This window comes from Panthera tigris, chromosome D1 (assembly GCF_018350195.1).
Source record: "Panthera tigris isolate Pti1 chromosome D1, P.tigris_Pti1_mat1.1, whole genome shotgun sequence".
NCBI classification, from domain to species: Eukaryota; Metazoa; Chordata; class Mammalia; order Carnivora; family Felidae; genus Panthera; species Panthera tigris.
This window is the reverse complement of record NC_056669.1, coordinates 62,405,973-62,422,689: the sequence shown is the minus strand read 5'-3', so window position 1 is coordinate 62,422,689 and position 16,717 is coordinate 62,405,973. Positions and strand designations below refer to the sequence as shown.

Genomic DNA, 16,717 nt, shown 5'->3' with positions numbered 1-16,717 from the left:
TTGATTTATTGTGTCCAGTAATGGCAAGAGGTGATGTAGAGGATCCATTCAAGTGGACATTCCAAATTAGAAGTCATTGAATGGTAGTTTAGACACCTCTAAGCAGCATGATTACTCTTACCTGTAAATGAAAGTAGACCTATCTTAATTCAGGCATGTGGATGTCTCACCTTAAAGACATTATCTCAAGAACAGAACAGGGGATTCTCTTCTTTGTATCTCACTTTATTCTTTTGTGTTTCACTTTCAGGTTCTCTCTTCTCATGAAGGTGGTAGCCAGAGGTAGACACTGTGATAACCCCCCAGCAATGGAGAAATCATGATTTTTGTTTCTTTTCTCTCTTCCTTCTCTAAGCCATTGACGATGGCCCTTAGTAATTCCAGCTGGAGGCTACTGCAGCCTTCTTTTTTCCTGATGGGCATCCCCGGTTTAGAGGAAAGCCAGCACTGGATAGCAATGCCACTGAGTGTCCTTTATCTCTTTGCTGTAATGGGCAATGTCACCATCATCTTTATCATCTGGACTGACCCATCCTTGCACCAGCCTATGTACCTCTTTCTGGCCATGCTCTCTGGCATTGACCTGGTGCTGGCGTCCTCCACTGCACCCAAAACCCTTGCAGTGCTCCTGGTTCATGCCCATGAGATTGGGTACACTGTCTGCCTGACCCAAATGTTCTTCATCCATGCGTTCTCTTCCATGGAGTCAGGTGTACTTGTGGCCATGGCTCTGGATCGCTATGTAGCCATTTGTCACCCTCTGCACCATTCCACCATCTTGCATCCAGGGATCATAGGGCGCATTGGAATGGCAGTGCTGGTACGGGGGTTACTCCTCCTCCTCCCCTTCCCTATCCTGTTGCGGAGACTTATCTTCTGCCAGGCCACCGTCATAGGCCATGCCTATTGTGAACATATGGCTGTGGTGAAGCTTGCCTGCTCAGAAACCACAGTGAACCGAGCTTATGGGTTGGCAGTGGCCCTGCTTGTGGTTGGGCTAGATGTCGTGGCCATCGGTATTTCCTATGCCTTCATCCTCCAGACAGTGCTGAAAGTACCAGGGGGTGAGGCCCGACTTAAGGCCTTTAGCACATGTGGGTCTCACATTTGTGTCATCCTGATCTTCTATGTTCCTGGAATGTTCTCCTTCCTCACTCACCGCTTTGGCCACCATGTACCCCATCATGTCCATGTTCTTCTGGCCACACTCTACCTCCTCGTGCCACCTGCACTCAATCCTCTTGTCTATGGGGTGAAGACTCAGCAGATCCGCCAGCGAGTACTCAGGGTATTCTCCCTAAAAGGATGGATCTGACCACATCCCAGTTATTATTTTCTGAGGCTCCTGTCAAAGGTACTGCCTGGAGTCCATGGCTGGTGTAAGCTATGTGGGTAGAGACCATTGCACAGTGAGGGGTCCTTCCAGTCCTGCTATCTCACGGCAGAGAACACCCCTGGGCACTTGGCTCCATCACTGTTTGGACTCCCTGAATATCTGGATCTTTTATTATTTTCTTTTCTTTTGCTTCTGATTCTAACATTTCTCTATTCCTCTATCAAGGGGACTTGAGAAGTGGAGAAAAGATATATCTTTGGACATGCCATTTTTTTCTGCCTTCACCCAATGATTGTGGAACATCATTCAGTAAGGGAATGGGAAGTCCCAGCCTCTTCTTTGTTTTAGTTTTAGAGTGTCTTCACACCCTCAATGTTATTGCTATGAGCTCTAGGTCACTCAGCTTCCATGTAGCAACAGAGTCTCTCTCTAACCATTTGATACTACCAATATGTCAGAAAACACCTTTTTATTACAGTATGACTCTTACTCACATATTTAAATTAACCTAAGTGGGGAGACATGGTAATGGGTTCTTAGAAAAATGAGATACAAACGCTATTTTCAAGGAAGAAATGTATATTGTAGAGTGCATTTCTTTTTGAAAAGGTCAGTATTTTTAATTTATTCATATTTTTTATTAGGGTAAAGAAGGAATAAGACCAGTATTGAATGTATGTATGTTTTGTAAGTCTTAATTTAACAAAGCTAAACACCCATATATTAATATTATTTAATAACCACAAAATGTGCTAGAGTCTGATACTGGTAAACATAGCTTTATTCATACATGTAGATGTAGTTTTGGCACTTGAAAGAATTTCTATTTCTGAAATGTGGATATGGAATGATGTCAGTTAGACCCCTGTCCCCACTTTTTTGGTAACAGGAACTGGGTAAAACTTATAAGAAGATTGTTACAATTGGTGTATTGCATCCTGTTTGTTGGATATTGCCCTAAAATCTGGCTTAACTCTTTTGTGTTCCTAAAAGGGAGCACATTTTGTTCTGTTCTGGAGGAAGCAAGTCACTGCTGCTTTGAGGTAGGATGCTCTGGTGTTGAGAGGGCTCTATCAATGGACTCCATAGTGGTCAAAAGGGGGGAATGGATGAGTTAGTGTTCCAGTTTCTCCTTTCTTGGTAAATTTCACTCCTAATAGTTTTCAGGTACAGAGACTTGAGTATGAAGTCTTCAGTTTGGTGCACGCACATGGGTGAATTAGGGAGGAATTGTATGAGTTCTTATTGTAGGAACAATTACACGTTCTCATCACGTTGGTTGTAGGCGCAGGACTTGATCTCTGGTGAGTTGTCCTGAGGAAGCCCAGGCTGTGGTGTATGTTGTATCCCATTCACTAGAAAACAACTATGTTGGCTCTAGCGGTACTTTGTTTAGGTACTTTGTTTACTTTGTTTTATTCAAAGTAGCTGTTTGTTCTCTCATCCCATTTACACTATTTGTGGATTTTTGGGATGTGGGTATGATGGTGGGATCTGAAGAGCTTCTTGGATCACAAGATGGAAAAATGTACTGAAGATGGCAGAACAACACTGTAGAAGAGCCTGTGTTCCCGACGCTGCCTGGGCCACCAACCCTGACTTAAACCTGAGATAGAAACTTGTATCTGGGTTAAACCCCACTATATTTTGGAGAATCTTTTTGGTGCTGACTAACCTATAGGCTAAAAAGTAGATTTTTTTTTAAATCTCAGATCATCTAAATGGGGTATGTATGATGCTTGAAGGATGTCTTTTAGAATTTCCTTTTGAAAGATTTTAAACCTTTTTTTGGCCTAAATATCTGCTTGTTTGCTGTCATTGAAGTTTATTATCAGAAAATATTCATATCATATCTTATTGTTTTATTTTCTACTGTGGTTATAGTATATCCCCTATTTTATCCCTAGCAGTGTTTATTTGTGCCTTCACTGATTTCCTTGCTCACCTGTGCCAAACATTTATCGATATTATGAAAATATTTAAATGTTTAGACTCATAGCCATTCAACTTAATGTTAGCACTGGCTTTTTGGATTTAGCTTTCTTGTCATATATTGTGCAGAAAAGACTGTACTGACATAGCTGCCCTGGCAATACAAGAACAATTCCCTCATCAGTTCACTAAAGGTTTGCTTTCAATTTCTAAAATTTCAATTTATCAGTTCGATTGATTCCAAGCTTGTGTTATTTCTTGAATCTCTTAATAAGTACAATTCTCAGGTGTGTATCAAGCTGTAACCCATTCCTTTTCCTAACTCATAAGTCTACTCTCCACACATACATACCTACACTGGTTTGCAGATTTCTTCATTCTGGTGTTTATAAAGTTAATACAATCTGACTTATAAGTTCCAGAAATATTTGAAAGTGTATGATCCAACCCTAGAACAATTCCTCAAATTCTAGTAATTTTATTGAATTACTCTTACTTTTGTGTCTTTTTAGTCATTAGATTTCAAACTACATCACAGAGCTATAGTAATCAAACAATATGGTATTGGCATAAAAACTGACACATAGATCAGTGGAACAGATCAGAGTTCCTAGAAATAAACTCATGCCTATATGTATAATTTAATTATAATAAAGTAGTCACAAATATGCAATGGTAGAAGGATAATGTCTTCAATATATAATGTTGGGAGCACTGGATATTCCCATGTGGGAGAATGAAACTGGATCCCTATCTTACACCATACACAATAGTCAACTCAATATGGATTAAAGACCATTTAGATCTGAATGTAAAACCTGAAACCATAAAACTCCCAGAAGGAGACATAGGGGGTAAACTTTTTGACATCAGTCTTCATAAAGAATTTTTGGATTTGACACCTTAAGAAAAAGCATCCAAGGCCAAAATAAACAAGTAGTAGAACATTAGACTAACTAAAAATCTTCTGTATAGCAAGAAAGCTATCAACAAAATGAAAGGACAATCTATAGAATTATAGAAAATATTTGCAAATCATATATCTGATGATGGGTTAATATCCAAATTATATGAAGATCTTATATGACTTAATAGCAAAAAACCAAACAGTCCAATTGTAAGTGGGCAGAGGTGCTGAATAGACATTTTTCCAAAAAAGTTATACAAATGTCCAACACGTACATGAAAAGGAGCTCAGCATCGCTGATCATCAGGGAAATGCAAATCAAAACCACGATGAGCTATCACCTCGTATCTATTAAAATGGCTATCATCAAGAAGACAAGAGATAACAAGTGTTGGCAAGGATGTGGAGAAAAGAAACTCTTATGGACTGTTAGTGGGAATGTAAATTGGTGCAGCTACTGTGGAAAGCAACATAGAGGTTCCTCAAAACAATAAAAGTAGAACTGCCATATAATTCAGCAATCCCACTTCTAGGTATATTCAAAGGAAGTGAAATCACTATCTCAAAGAGATATCTGCATCCTTAGGTTACATGTGCAGCATATTTTATAATAGCCAAGAAATGGAAATAGCCTAATTGTTCCTCAACAGATGAATAAATAACAAAAATGTGAGATATATAGTGTTATATATGTGTGTGTATGTGTGTGTGTGTGTGTGTGTGCGTGTGTGAGACATGGTATATTACTGTAGTACATATATTGTGGTATACACATATATGCATATATATTGTGATGTATGTATATATTGTGAATGAATAACAAAAATGTGATATATATACATAGTTGTATATATACACACACAATAGAGTAATATTCAGCCATAAAAAAGGAAATCAGTCATTTCCAACAACATGGATGGAACTTGAGGGCATTATGCAAAGTGAAATATGTCAGTGAAAGACAAATACTGTATGTAAAATCTGAAAAAAAAACAAAACTCAGAAACGAGAACAAATTGGTGATTTCCACAAGTAGGATTTGGGAGTGGGTATAAAAAAGTATGATAACTTTGAGGGGAGGGGGGAGTAAATCATGTTGTCAGTCCAATATCTTGAATCAGAACTATTATAATTTCAGTGTAATTTTGTAACATTACTTGTGTTGTATATATCCCATGTTAGACTAGACTCCAATTTACTTTTCAACTCCAAGTGTCTGACCTACTCCTCAGCATAACAAACATCCTCAATAATTATTTGTGATACTAGATTCAACCAGTGCACAAACTTCACACAGTGAATTTTTTTTCCTTTTATTAATTTTTTATGTGATTTTCTGTTTAGGACTAGTGGGACAGATTTTCCATCCAAGAATTAGCTGCTCCTCACCTGAGAGAAACAGAGTGCCTCCCTGAGAGGAGAAAGCTCAGGAGTGCTGTTGAAGATGGAAAATGCAGATTTCTCACTGTTTATCCCCTCTGCATTCCTAGCAGTGGAGAATGCCCACAAGGAATTAAAGAGGAATTAAAGTGAGAATAGTTAGGACCTAATAAATGTCATATGCTTGGCTCTCTGGTAAGTCATGATTAGAAAATGAAGGTGAGATCTGAGGACAAAAAGGAGGCCATCAATTTCATTCCCTAAATTTTAGGTCCTAACACTCCAACCACTCCCTCCCTTTGCTCAGATATGGTGAGATTTTATTTGAAAATTTGGTTCCAATGCAAATACCCAGTAATTTACAAGGAGGATTGTATACTCTCCATAAATTGGGTGAAGCCATAGCGGAATGTAAAATGCAAAAAGAATGGTTGCTTTCAGAATTCTGTCCATGAAAGACATCATAAGCTCTATCCAGGTGAATTTATGATACTTGGATACAAAACAAAATAGAGTCCACTGCTGTACTTACAGCATCCTCCAGGTTGGCAGTAAAACAGACAGAACATATTTCCTATGTTTGAGATGCATGAATTCCACCCACTGCTCCCAACCATTCCTGTCCAATTGTATTGGTGATCCTTCTTCTCATATGGAAAAGAAAACAAGGGAGAGGAGAGGGGGAAAGATAGAGCAGGAACTTTCACTCCTATTACTTCCGTCTTGTGATGTGAGGAAGAAAAGCCTTGCTCTGGAAGTGGAGTGGAGGAAATAAAGTTCTTCCCCAATAGGCAGTAGATGACTCTTTTCATGTTCTTTGGGTGAGGTTGAAAATGTTACATGGGGGATGGGAAATGTGAGGAGGTAGAGGACAGTTTCTTGGCACTGGGTCATAAATTATGTCTGAATAAATTTTGAAAGAATAAAAAACTTACACAGTATATTCTCTTACCAACATGTAATTATATTAGAAAACAATAATAATAAGATGTCATGAAAAACCCCAAGCACATAGACATTTTTTTATATTTACATTCATGATTTATATTAAATATAATTTATTGTCAAATTGGTTTCCATACAACATCCAGTGCTCATCCCAACAGGTTCCCTCATCAATGCCCATCACCCACTTTCCCCTTTCCCCCAGCCCCCCATCAACCCTCAGCTTGTTCTCAGTATTTGAGTATCTTATGGTTTGCCTCCTTCCCTCTCTGTAAATTTTTTCCCCCTTCCCCTCCTCCATGGACTTCTGTTAAGTTTCTCAGGATCCACATGTGAGTGAAAACATGTATCTTTCTCTGCCTGACTTATTTCTCTTATCATAATACTCTCCAGTTCCATCCACGTTGCTACAAATGGCCAGATTTCATTCTTTCTCATTGCCAAGTAGTATTCCATTGTATGTATAAACCATATCTTTATCCATTTGTAAGTTGATGGGCATTTAGGCTCTTTCCATAATTTGGCTATTGTTGAAGGTGCTGCTATAAACATTGGTGTACAAGTGCCCCTATGCATCAGCACTCCTGTATCCCTTGGATAAATTCCTAGCACAAACGCTTAGAAATTAAATAACATATATCTAAATAATTCATGGCTCAAATAAGAAATTATAGAGAATGTTAGAAAATATTTCAAACTAACTGATAATGACATATAATAAAATTGTGGGAATGCAGGTAAAGAGAATATGGAGGAAAAATTATGTTTTTAAAGGCTTATATTAGAAAATAAAGACTTAGTATCAATTATCTAAGGTGACAAGAATTTAGAAAAAGGAAAATAAATTAAGCCTAAGGTAAAAAAAAAGAGTAAGGAATTAGTTAAGATTAAGATAGGATCAGGGTGCCCGGATGGCTCAGTTGGTTGAGCATCTGACTCTTTATCTTGGGTTGGGTCATGATCTTGTGGTTCTTGGGATCCAGCGCCCCAGTGGACTCTGCACTGACAGTGTGGAGCCTGCTTGGGATTCTTTATCTCCCCCTCTCTCTCTGTCCTTCCTTCATTCGCATGCGCGTGTGTGTACACACACTCTCAAAATAAATAAACTTAAAAAATTAAAAAATATAAAAAATAAAAGTTGGATCAATAAAATTGAAAACAGAAATAAAGAAAATCAAGGAATTTTAAAGTCAATTTTTTGCAAAGATCAATCAAATCGATAAAGCCCTAATAACACTTATCAAAGAAAAACAGAAAGGGAGATGATATCAAGATGGCAACAGAAGTTGCTCGACTTTAATCCCGTTCACAAGAAGACCAACTAGCAGCTATCATAGATAAGACACCATTAATCCCATAACCCAAGGCATCCTCCTGGACCACAGAGACCCAGAAAGACTGCATTAGAAGAGTAAGAGTAGAGGTTTCACTTTGCCTGCTTTGCCTCTCTCCCAGGGCAGCACAGCACTGCTCTGAGAAAGCCTATCCAGTTCCTCTAGTGGGAAAGGAGAGCCCAGTGTGGACATCCAGCTCCATCAACTTTGCAGGATGCTTTCTGGGAGGTCCACTCAGGTCTTGTCTCATAAGGATCATGAGTTAATCTGCATGGCTTGATCACTGGGCATCAGACAGGGATGGAAAAGGGGGCAGAGTTTTCTGGCAACCAGTGCTCAGATGCTGGAGGACAGCCTTCCTGCTGTAATGGAACCTGAGTAGATATCTCAGGCAGTGGTCAGTCCACCTGCAAAGCTGAGCTCATGGCTCAGCTCCATCTTGCAGTGAGCTCAGTTGGCAGTTCTTCCTGATTTAGGACCCCAACCAATAGGCATTACCAGTCTTGGAGTCTATTCTATGACCCCATCCAGACAGGGAAGCAAATCCATAGCCCCACTCACTGTTGAGTATAGGTTCCAGTGCATGACCAGGAAGTCTTGTCCTGGTTAAATGATAAAAAAAAAAAAAAAAAAAAAAAAAAAAAAAAAAAAAAAAAAAAAAAAAAAAGATTTTAAAAAGAATGATAAAATGATAAGGTGATTAAAAAATGATAAAAAAAAAACCACTTTAAACAAACAGAAAGCCAGGAGACCTGTGCAACTGTTGAGTATAGCCTCTGACCTGCATAACCTAACAGTGACCCTGGGCCTAGTCTAGCCTTGGAGCCTAGCCTATTGTCTCCCTTAGCCTATGACCCTGACTGATTATTGAGCATATCCTGTGGCCTTGCCCAAGCAGGGAGCCCAGCCAGTAACTCTGCCCAGTTGAGGAGCAGGTTGAAGAGTTGAAGCAGTTGAAGATTTAGGTAGTCTGTGGGCTACCTAACCGGAAAGTCTGGACAATGGATCCGCCCAATCACAATAGTAAGCCTTGCCTGGCCACTGTTGCTACCAGCTGATCTGTCCTGTACACAAAGCTAAGCTGATTGGTATAGGTCTTACCCTTCTGAAGCAAACCTGTAGAGTATGGAAAGGACATTGCTTACTCCAATGCACAGATAGCAATGCAAGGATACTAGGATCCCAAAGAAATCTAATAAAGCTCCAATAACTGACCCTAAGAAAATGGTGATCTTACACTATGAACTGTTTGACAAAGTATTCAGAACAATCCTTTTAAAGAAGTTCAGTGAACTACAAGAACACATAGACATACAACCAAACAATTAGATTAACAGTGCATTAACAAAATGAGAATATTAGTAAAGAAACAGAAATGATTAAAAAAAAAAAACCTAAACAGAAATCTTTACATTCCTTCCTTTTTCTTTATCTTTGGTAAAGGAGAAAAAATCACACAATGAATCTGAGCGGTTTTACATTAATTTAATCATCATAAACCCCAAAAGATATTCAGTAATGTTTGTGACTGGAGTAATTGCCTGCTCAGAAAAGTGGTTCTAAATACACTAGAGAGGTAGAAAGGGGTCAGATTATGTATGACCTTGATTTCACTAATTAGGTAAAAATGTGTTGATTCTACTACATTCTAAACACGGTATGAGACACCACATTAGTGGGGAAGAAAACTGACATGGATCTAGCCACCCAGTTAATGTTTAGTGTTGAGTAGCCCGTATTAAGAAAGCTAGTTTCATTTTATAGGCAATGGGAAACTACTGATATAATGTAATGTGATTACTGTAAAGGAATCTTGATAAAGGCAATGACCTTGACTACTTTGTTCACATTTTTATCCCTGTGACTATCTTAGTGCTGGCCATATGGTTGATAATAAGTAAATATTTAGTGAATGACTGAGATTTGCATAGTGTAAATTAGTTTCCCAAATCCATGCAGACACTAAACAGCAGAGTTGAATTCAGGATAATATAAAAAACAGGAAGTAGTATAGTTTCATTAAGAAATTCTGGAAAAGCTCAATATAACATTTCAGGATATTGAAAGTGTTATAATGTTTAAGAGGATGGCCTATGAAATTGAGCAGATTGATATAGATTTGAATTTCAAGTCGGTTTCAAATCCTGTCCCTCACATCACAACTACTGGCACCCAGTAGCACCATAAGTTAAAGTGAGATGAAGGTTCCTATGAGATCCAGCTCATCAGCCCCATGGTCCCAGTAACCCAAACTAAGACTGTTCTCAGATGATTTGGAAAAGGAGGTGGAACAACGTGAGGAACTGACTGCAGATCATAAAACCTTCTAGATTTTTTCATCAGAGCCAAGGAAGGAGCTCTGGTTCTGGTTACTGGATACAGGCAGTTGACTCCTTAAGTAGGACTCAATCTGTTGTGTCACTGGTAAGTTTCAGGGTTAAGGGAGGAAAGCCCATGTCGTGCTAGGCCCACAGAGGCTGAGTCACAAGAAGAGTGAGAACAGAGGACTTTTTCCTCATTCTTTTTTTTTTTTTCATTTATTATTTATTTATTTTTATTATTTTTTTTATTAAAAAAAATTTTTAAGTTTACCTCCAAATTAGTTAGCATATGGTGCAACAATGATTTCAGGAGTAGATTCCTTAGTGCCCATTATCCATTTAGCCCATCCTCCTCCCACACACCCTCCAGTAACCCTCAGTTTGTTCTCCATATTTATGAGTCTCTTCTGTTTTGTCCCCTCACTGTTTTTATATTATTTTTGTTTCTCTTCCCTTATGTTCATCTGTTTTGTCTCTTAAAGTCCTCATATGAGTCAAGTCATATGATTTTTGTTTTTCTCGGACTGACTAATTTCACTTAGCATAATACCCTCCAGTTCCTTCCACGTAGTTGCAAATGGCAAGATTAAATTCTTTTTGATTGCCAAGTAATACTCTATTGTATATATATACCACATCTTCTTTATCCATTCATCCACTGATGGACATTTGGACTCTTTCTGTACTTTGGCTATTGTTGATACTGCTGCTATAAACATGGTGGTGCATGTGTCCCTTTGAAACAGCACACCTGTATCCCTTGGATAAATGCCTAGTAGTGCAATTGCTGGGTCGTAGGGTAGTTCTATTTTTAGTTTTTTGAGAAACCTCCATACTGTTTTCCAGAGTGGCTACACCAGCTTGCATTCCCACCAACAATGCAAAAGAGATCCTCTTTTTCCACATCCTTGCTGACATCTGTTGTTGCCTGAGTTGTTAATGTTAGCCATTCTGACAGGTATCAGGTGGTATCTCATTGTGGTTTTGATTTATATTTCCCTGATGATGAATGATGTGGAGCATTTTTTCATGTGTCGGTTGGCCATCTGGATGGCTTCTTTGGAGAAGTGTCTATTTATGTCTTTTGCCCACTTCTTCACTGGATAATTTGTTTTTTGGGTGTTGAGTTTGATAAGTTCTTTATAGATTTTGGATACTAACCCTTTATGTGATATGTCATTTGCAAATATCTTCTCCCATTTTGTCGGTTGCCTTTTAGTTTTGCTGATAGTTTCCTTTTCTGTGCAGAAGATTTTAATTTTGATGAGGTCCCAGTATTCATTTTTGCTTTTGTTTCCCTTGCCTCCAGAGACGTGTTGAGTAAGAAGTTGCTGCGGCCAAGTTCAAAGAGGTTTTTGCCTGCTTTCTCCTCAAGGATTTTGATGGCTTCCTGTCTTACATTGAGGTCTTTCATCCATTTTGAGTTTATTTTTGTGTATGGTGTAAGAAAGTGGACCAGGTTCATTCTTCTGAATGTCACTGTCTAGTTTTCCCAGCACCACTTGCTGAAGACACTGTCTTTATTCCATTGGATATTCTTTCCTGCTTTGTCAAAGATTAGTTGGCCATACGTTTGTGGGTCCATTTCTGGGCTCTCTATTCTGTTTCATTGATTTGAGTGTCTGTTCTTGTGGCAGTACCATACTGTCTTGATGATTACAGCTTGGTAGTATAGCTTGATGTCTGGGATTGTGATGCCTCCTGCTTTGGTTTTCTTTTTCAAGATTGCTTTGGATTCAGGGTCTTTTCCGGTTCCATACAAATTTTAGGATTATTTGTTCTAGCTCTGTGAAGAAGGCTGGTGTTACTTGATATGGATTGCTTTGAATATGTAGATTGCTTTGGGTAGTATCGACATTTTCACAATATTTGTTCTTCCTATCTAGGAGCATGGAATCTTTTCCCATTTTTTGTGTCTTCTTCAATCTCTTTCGTAAGAAGAGATTTCTTCATGCTCTTTCTTTTGGGGTGAATTCCTTTGTTTTGTCATTTTGAAGGGAGAAAAAGAATTAATGAGGTAGAAAATTGAAATTAAGAAAATTAAAATTAAAAAATATTAAAATTAAAAATTAAAAACATTCCCACACCAAATCGAATAGATGACGCTAGATCCAGGTGTGTTTTGGTATGAGTGGAGAAAGTGGTTTGACAGATTAGAGAAACAAACAAACAAAAAGGATAAAAGGGGGGGAGAGAAAAGAAAAAAAAAGGAAATCGTTTGAGAATTTGAAAAAATAAATACACTAAAGTAGACTGAAATACATAAAAGTAGAGAATATAGTAGAAAAAATTATAGAAAAATATTTTTAATAAAAATTAAAAAGAAATATGAATTTTTTCATTTTCTGTGTTTAAGAAAAAAGAAAAGAAATGAAAAAGAGAAAAAAGATAAAAAAAGAAAAATGGAAAAGAAAAAAAGAAATTGAAAATTTGAAAAAGTGAATACACTGTAGTAGACTGAAATAAAATGATGGGAGTAAGATAGATTTGAAAAAATATACATAAAATCAAAAAATATAATAATAAAAATTAAATAAAAATATTTAAAAAAGAAATTGAAAGTAAAAATGAAGTTTTTCTATTTCTGCATTCAAGAAAGAGAAAAGAAATGAAAAAGAGATAAAAAGAAAAAGAATGTAAAAGGAAATTGTTTGAAAATTTGAAAAGATGAGTACATTGAAGTAGACTAAAATAAATTGATGGAAGTAAAGTAGAATTTGAAAAAATTTACACAAAAGTAAAAAATATAGTAATAAGAATTAAAGACAGATATTTTTAATAAAAATTGAAAATAAAAATGAGTTTTTTCTCTTTCTGTATTCAAGAAAAAGAAAAGAATTGTAAAAGAGAAAAAGGAGAAAGAGAAAAAAATTTGAATAGATGAATCTGTTAACAGATTGAAGTAGTACTGAAATTGCTTCATTTTCCCCTAGAGGTCAGTCCATGTAGCTCTTTATAGTCCATAGATGAAGCTGGCGGTGAGGTTTGTGTTCTTTAAGAGTGAAGTTGGCCCAGTTGGGCAGGGCCCGGTGTAACAGCTCCGCTCTCCACTAGATGGCGCTGCTAGCCTACTGGGGTGGAGTGTTGAGGTGCATGTTGGTGCGTATGCGTGGGAGCGTTGAAAAATGGCGCCACTCAGCCACCCAGTCTGTTCTCCTGGATCAGCAGTCGCGCACTGGTCCTCCGTCTTCAGCTCTCGTCCACTCCCCGCTTTTTCCACTCTCCGTGACCAGTCCCCAGGCAGTACCTCTCTCCCAAGTTTTGTCTCAGATGTGGCTGTTTTCCCTGGCCCTTACTTCCGAAGGACTGCAGCTTTGACCCGCTCCACCCCTCTGCGGGAGGGTCTCTCTGAGCAATGGCTGAATGAGCAATGGCTGAATGTCGGCTGCACCCAGGCATGCCTGCTGCATCCTGCTGTTGCCGGTGCCCTGAGACTGCAGCCAGGTGCCAGCCCACCCCCCAAAAAAATCGCGAGACAGTGTAGCAGCAGCATTTCAGGCACCATGGAAAATCGCCACACACATTTGACACCAGGCTTCACCCTCAACAACCTTGCTTCAGCACCAGCGAATGTGGCTGCCTTCCGGGGTCTGCTGGGACCAGGTGGCTTCAACAGTCTCTACTAAATGTCCTTCCAGCAGTGGAACCACTTTTCCCCGTGTGGTCTGAGAACCTCCTGGACCCCACTCTGTTCCTGGGGATTCACCTTTCCCCCCAGAGCACCACCAGGTATTGAGCTGTGGAGTTGCAGCCTTCGCTCTCCCCTTGTTTCAGTCTTAATGGAATTTAAACCCTCTCTTTTTTCCTTTCTCCCTTTTTAGTTTAGTCCCTGCGGCTGTTTCCAATTTCCACTTTCTCTCCAGCTGCTTTTGGGGAGGGGTGCTTTTCCCATATGCTTCCCCCCTCCCCAGTCTCTGTCCTCTCTCCACCTGCAATAACGGTTCCCTACCTTTCAGGCCTTCTTGCTTCCCAAGTTCAGCTCTTCGTGTTGCATATCTGCTGAATTCTATGGTTCATGTTGTGCAGATTGTTGTGTTAATCTTCCAATTGGTTTTCTAGGTGTGTAGGATGGTTTAGTGTTGGTCTGGCTGTATTTCATGGACATGAGACACACAAAGAGCTTCCACGTTGTTCCACCATCTTGGCTCCTCCCCGATTCCCAAATTCTTAAAGGCATTCGAAATGTTGAGAGTACTGATTTCTTGTTTTCAACAAATATTATCTTGTCTTTGCAATATCTCTTGACTGGTAAATTGCAAATATTGGATATAAAGGAATATACTATATAGCAGGTGGAGAGTTGGAGAACTGCTTGATTCCTTTAAGTATAAAGAGTATGAAAATGTGGTTTAAAATATTTTAAGGAAATTTTTAAAAGAATGAGCAGAACTTGATTATTAGTTGGATGTGTTGAGATGTGTGAGAAGGAGGGAAAGATGACTATATATGCATACTGATAATTGTGTGGATTTTGTTATCTCCAGTTTTTGTTTATTCAAGGAATATTGGCATAAAGTTCTCTTCTTATGAGTAAAGATAGCAGTTGGGTTCCTTAGAGCCAAACATAATTAATCTGGTGGCCTGGTCATAGAGCTGTCCTTGCTTAACCCTGTGGAAAATAAGATTCCTAGGTACACGGTATTTCCTGAGATGCTCATGTTAATTCTGAGTATACATCCTATTGTCTCCACACACGAAGAAGAACATTTTGATAGATTCTTCCCTTAAAAATAAATCTAAGTGCCATTCTTAATCTTCAAGGTCCTGAACTAGTCACATATGTGATTTCCCACATATCATGTGTATACTACTGTCCTTCATCTAGTCCTAAATTCTATTTTCTCCAAATTCCTTAGGTGAATTTTGTAGTCCCCAAATCACTATGACCTCAGGTTCCCCCAGAGGTGCATTTTCCACTCTCCGTGACCAGTCCCCAGGCAGTACCTCTCTCCCAAGTTTTGTCTCAGATGCGGCAGTTTTCTCTGGCCCCTTACTTCGGAAGGACTGCAGCTTTGACCCGCTCCACCCCTCTGTGGGAGGGTCTCTCTGAGCAATGGCTGAATGAGCAACGGCCTAATGTCGGCTGCACCCAGGAATGCCTTCTGCATCCTGCTGTTGCCGGTGCCCTGGGACTGCAGCCAGGGCTGCATAGTCTGCATATTGTAGTGCATAGTCTCCTAAGATACTAAGGCATCAGTTATAAAACAGATCTCTTCTGATTTGTGGTGAGGGTATGGGGCTTATGTAGTCACACATCCAACCCTGAGCCCAGGGAAGGGTCAGAAGTTAGATGGTGCTTTCATCTGATTGGCCAACATGAATTTACATACTTGAGAGGAACTTTAGCTTGTTGAAATGAACAACAAGGAGTAGATTTATCCTCTCACCAAAGCAACAACAAAACATTGGACAAAGTGTATGAAATAATGGTTCTGAAGACACTGGACCTGAAGAAATGGAAGACAATGATCCCTGAGAGATAGGAAACAAATGTCCTGTTTATTGGACAAAGATTGTTACAGCTTATTGGAGAGAGATTCCAAGCCATTTTGAAGAAAGGGTGAACTTAGGTGTAGTCTGGTAGTCTTTCTGTATTCAGGAAAAGGACATGGGAATCAGGGAAGGCCAAAGTATCTAGAGTTCACAGGGTAGAGTATTAGTGCAGAGAGAACTGCATAGAAAGAGAATTCCCAAAGATCTACAGAGGGCTCTCTAACATGCATGTGTGGAAACTATGAGACTTGTGTGCCAGACCCTTTTATTCTCTCATCAACTCATCTTTGGATGGGGGTTTGCCCAGGGGGAGAGCAAAACCTTGGAGAAGACAACTCCCATTGGCAAAGGCAGTGCCCCTAGAAGAACACAGCTGAATACCCTGCCCTCATCACTGTTACTGTTCAGTGTGAAAGAGAACATCCTGACCAACACAGTAAGTCAAGGAAGAAAGAAGCGTTTTAAGGATCAGAGTAAAAATGGTTCAACTGTAATTATTTTTATGTGATATAATCAGTAAACTTAATAGAGTTTTAGAAGTAGTTATATGTTCAATAAGATGTTTAGATATAATAAACTGTAAAAAAATCAATAGTTGTCTTTATACCAACAAAAATAATCTAGAAATAATAGACATCATCCGCCATTTATGTAATAGAAAACTTATTAACTTATAGAAATTGGCATCTTTAAATACACAAGAATGCTATTTTAAAATTATGCTTAAAGTATTACAGTGAAGACCTGATTAAGTGTTGAGATAAACCATGTAAATGAAAGACACATGAACATTTTAAAGATGTCTGTTTTCAGGGGTGTCAGCATGGTTCAGTCAGTTAATTGTCCGACTCTTGGCTTCGGCTCAGGTCATGATCTCATGATTCGTGGGTTCGAGCCCCGTATCAGGTTCCGCACTGACAGTGCAGAGCCTACTTCGGATTCTCTCTCTCTCCCTTTCTCTGCCCCTCCCCTGCTTGCTCACGCTCTCTCTTTCTCTCAAAGTAAATAAATAAAGTTAAAAACAAAAGATGCTTGTTTTCAAATTAACTTATAGGGTCAATGCAATTTC

At 38.9% G+C, this 16,717-nt stretch overlaps 2 protein-coding genes across 2 annotated transcripts in view; both read left to right on the top strand.

Annotated features, from left to right (window-relative positions):
• LOC102954174 (olfactory receptor 56A4-like) overlaps positions 1 to 16,717 on the top strand; it is a 136,982-nt gene that overhangs the window by 76,069 nt on the left and 44,196 nt on the right. The window contains exon 7 of the mRNA XM_042959034.1: positions 15,956 to 16,084. Coding sequence (XP_042814968.1) covers positions 15,956 to 16,084 — 129 coding nt within the window. The remainder of the gene's footprint in view (positions 1 to 15,955; positions 16,085 to 16,717) is intronic.
• Positions 206 to 1,315, top strand: LOC122230412 (olfactory receptor 52L1-like). Its single transcript, XM_042959035.1, has one exon. It carries the CDS (start codon positions 320 to 322, stop codon positions 1,313 to 1,315), a length of 996 nt encoding a protein of 331 aa, XP_042814969.1. The 5' UTR covers positions 206 to 319.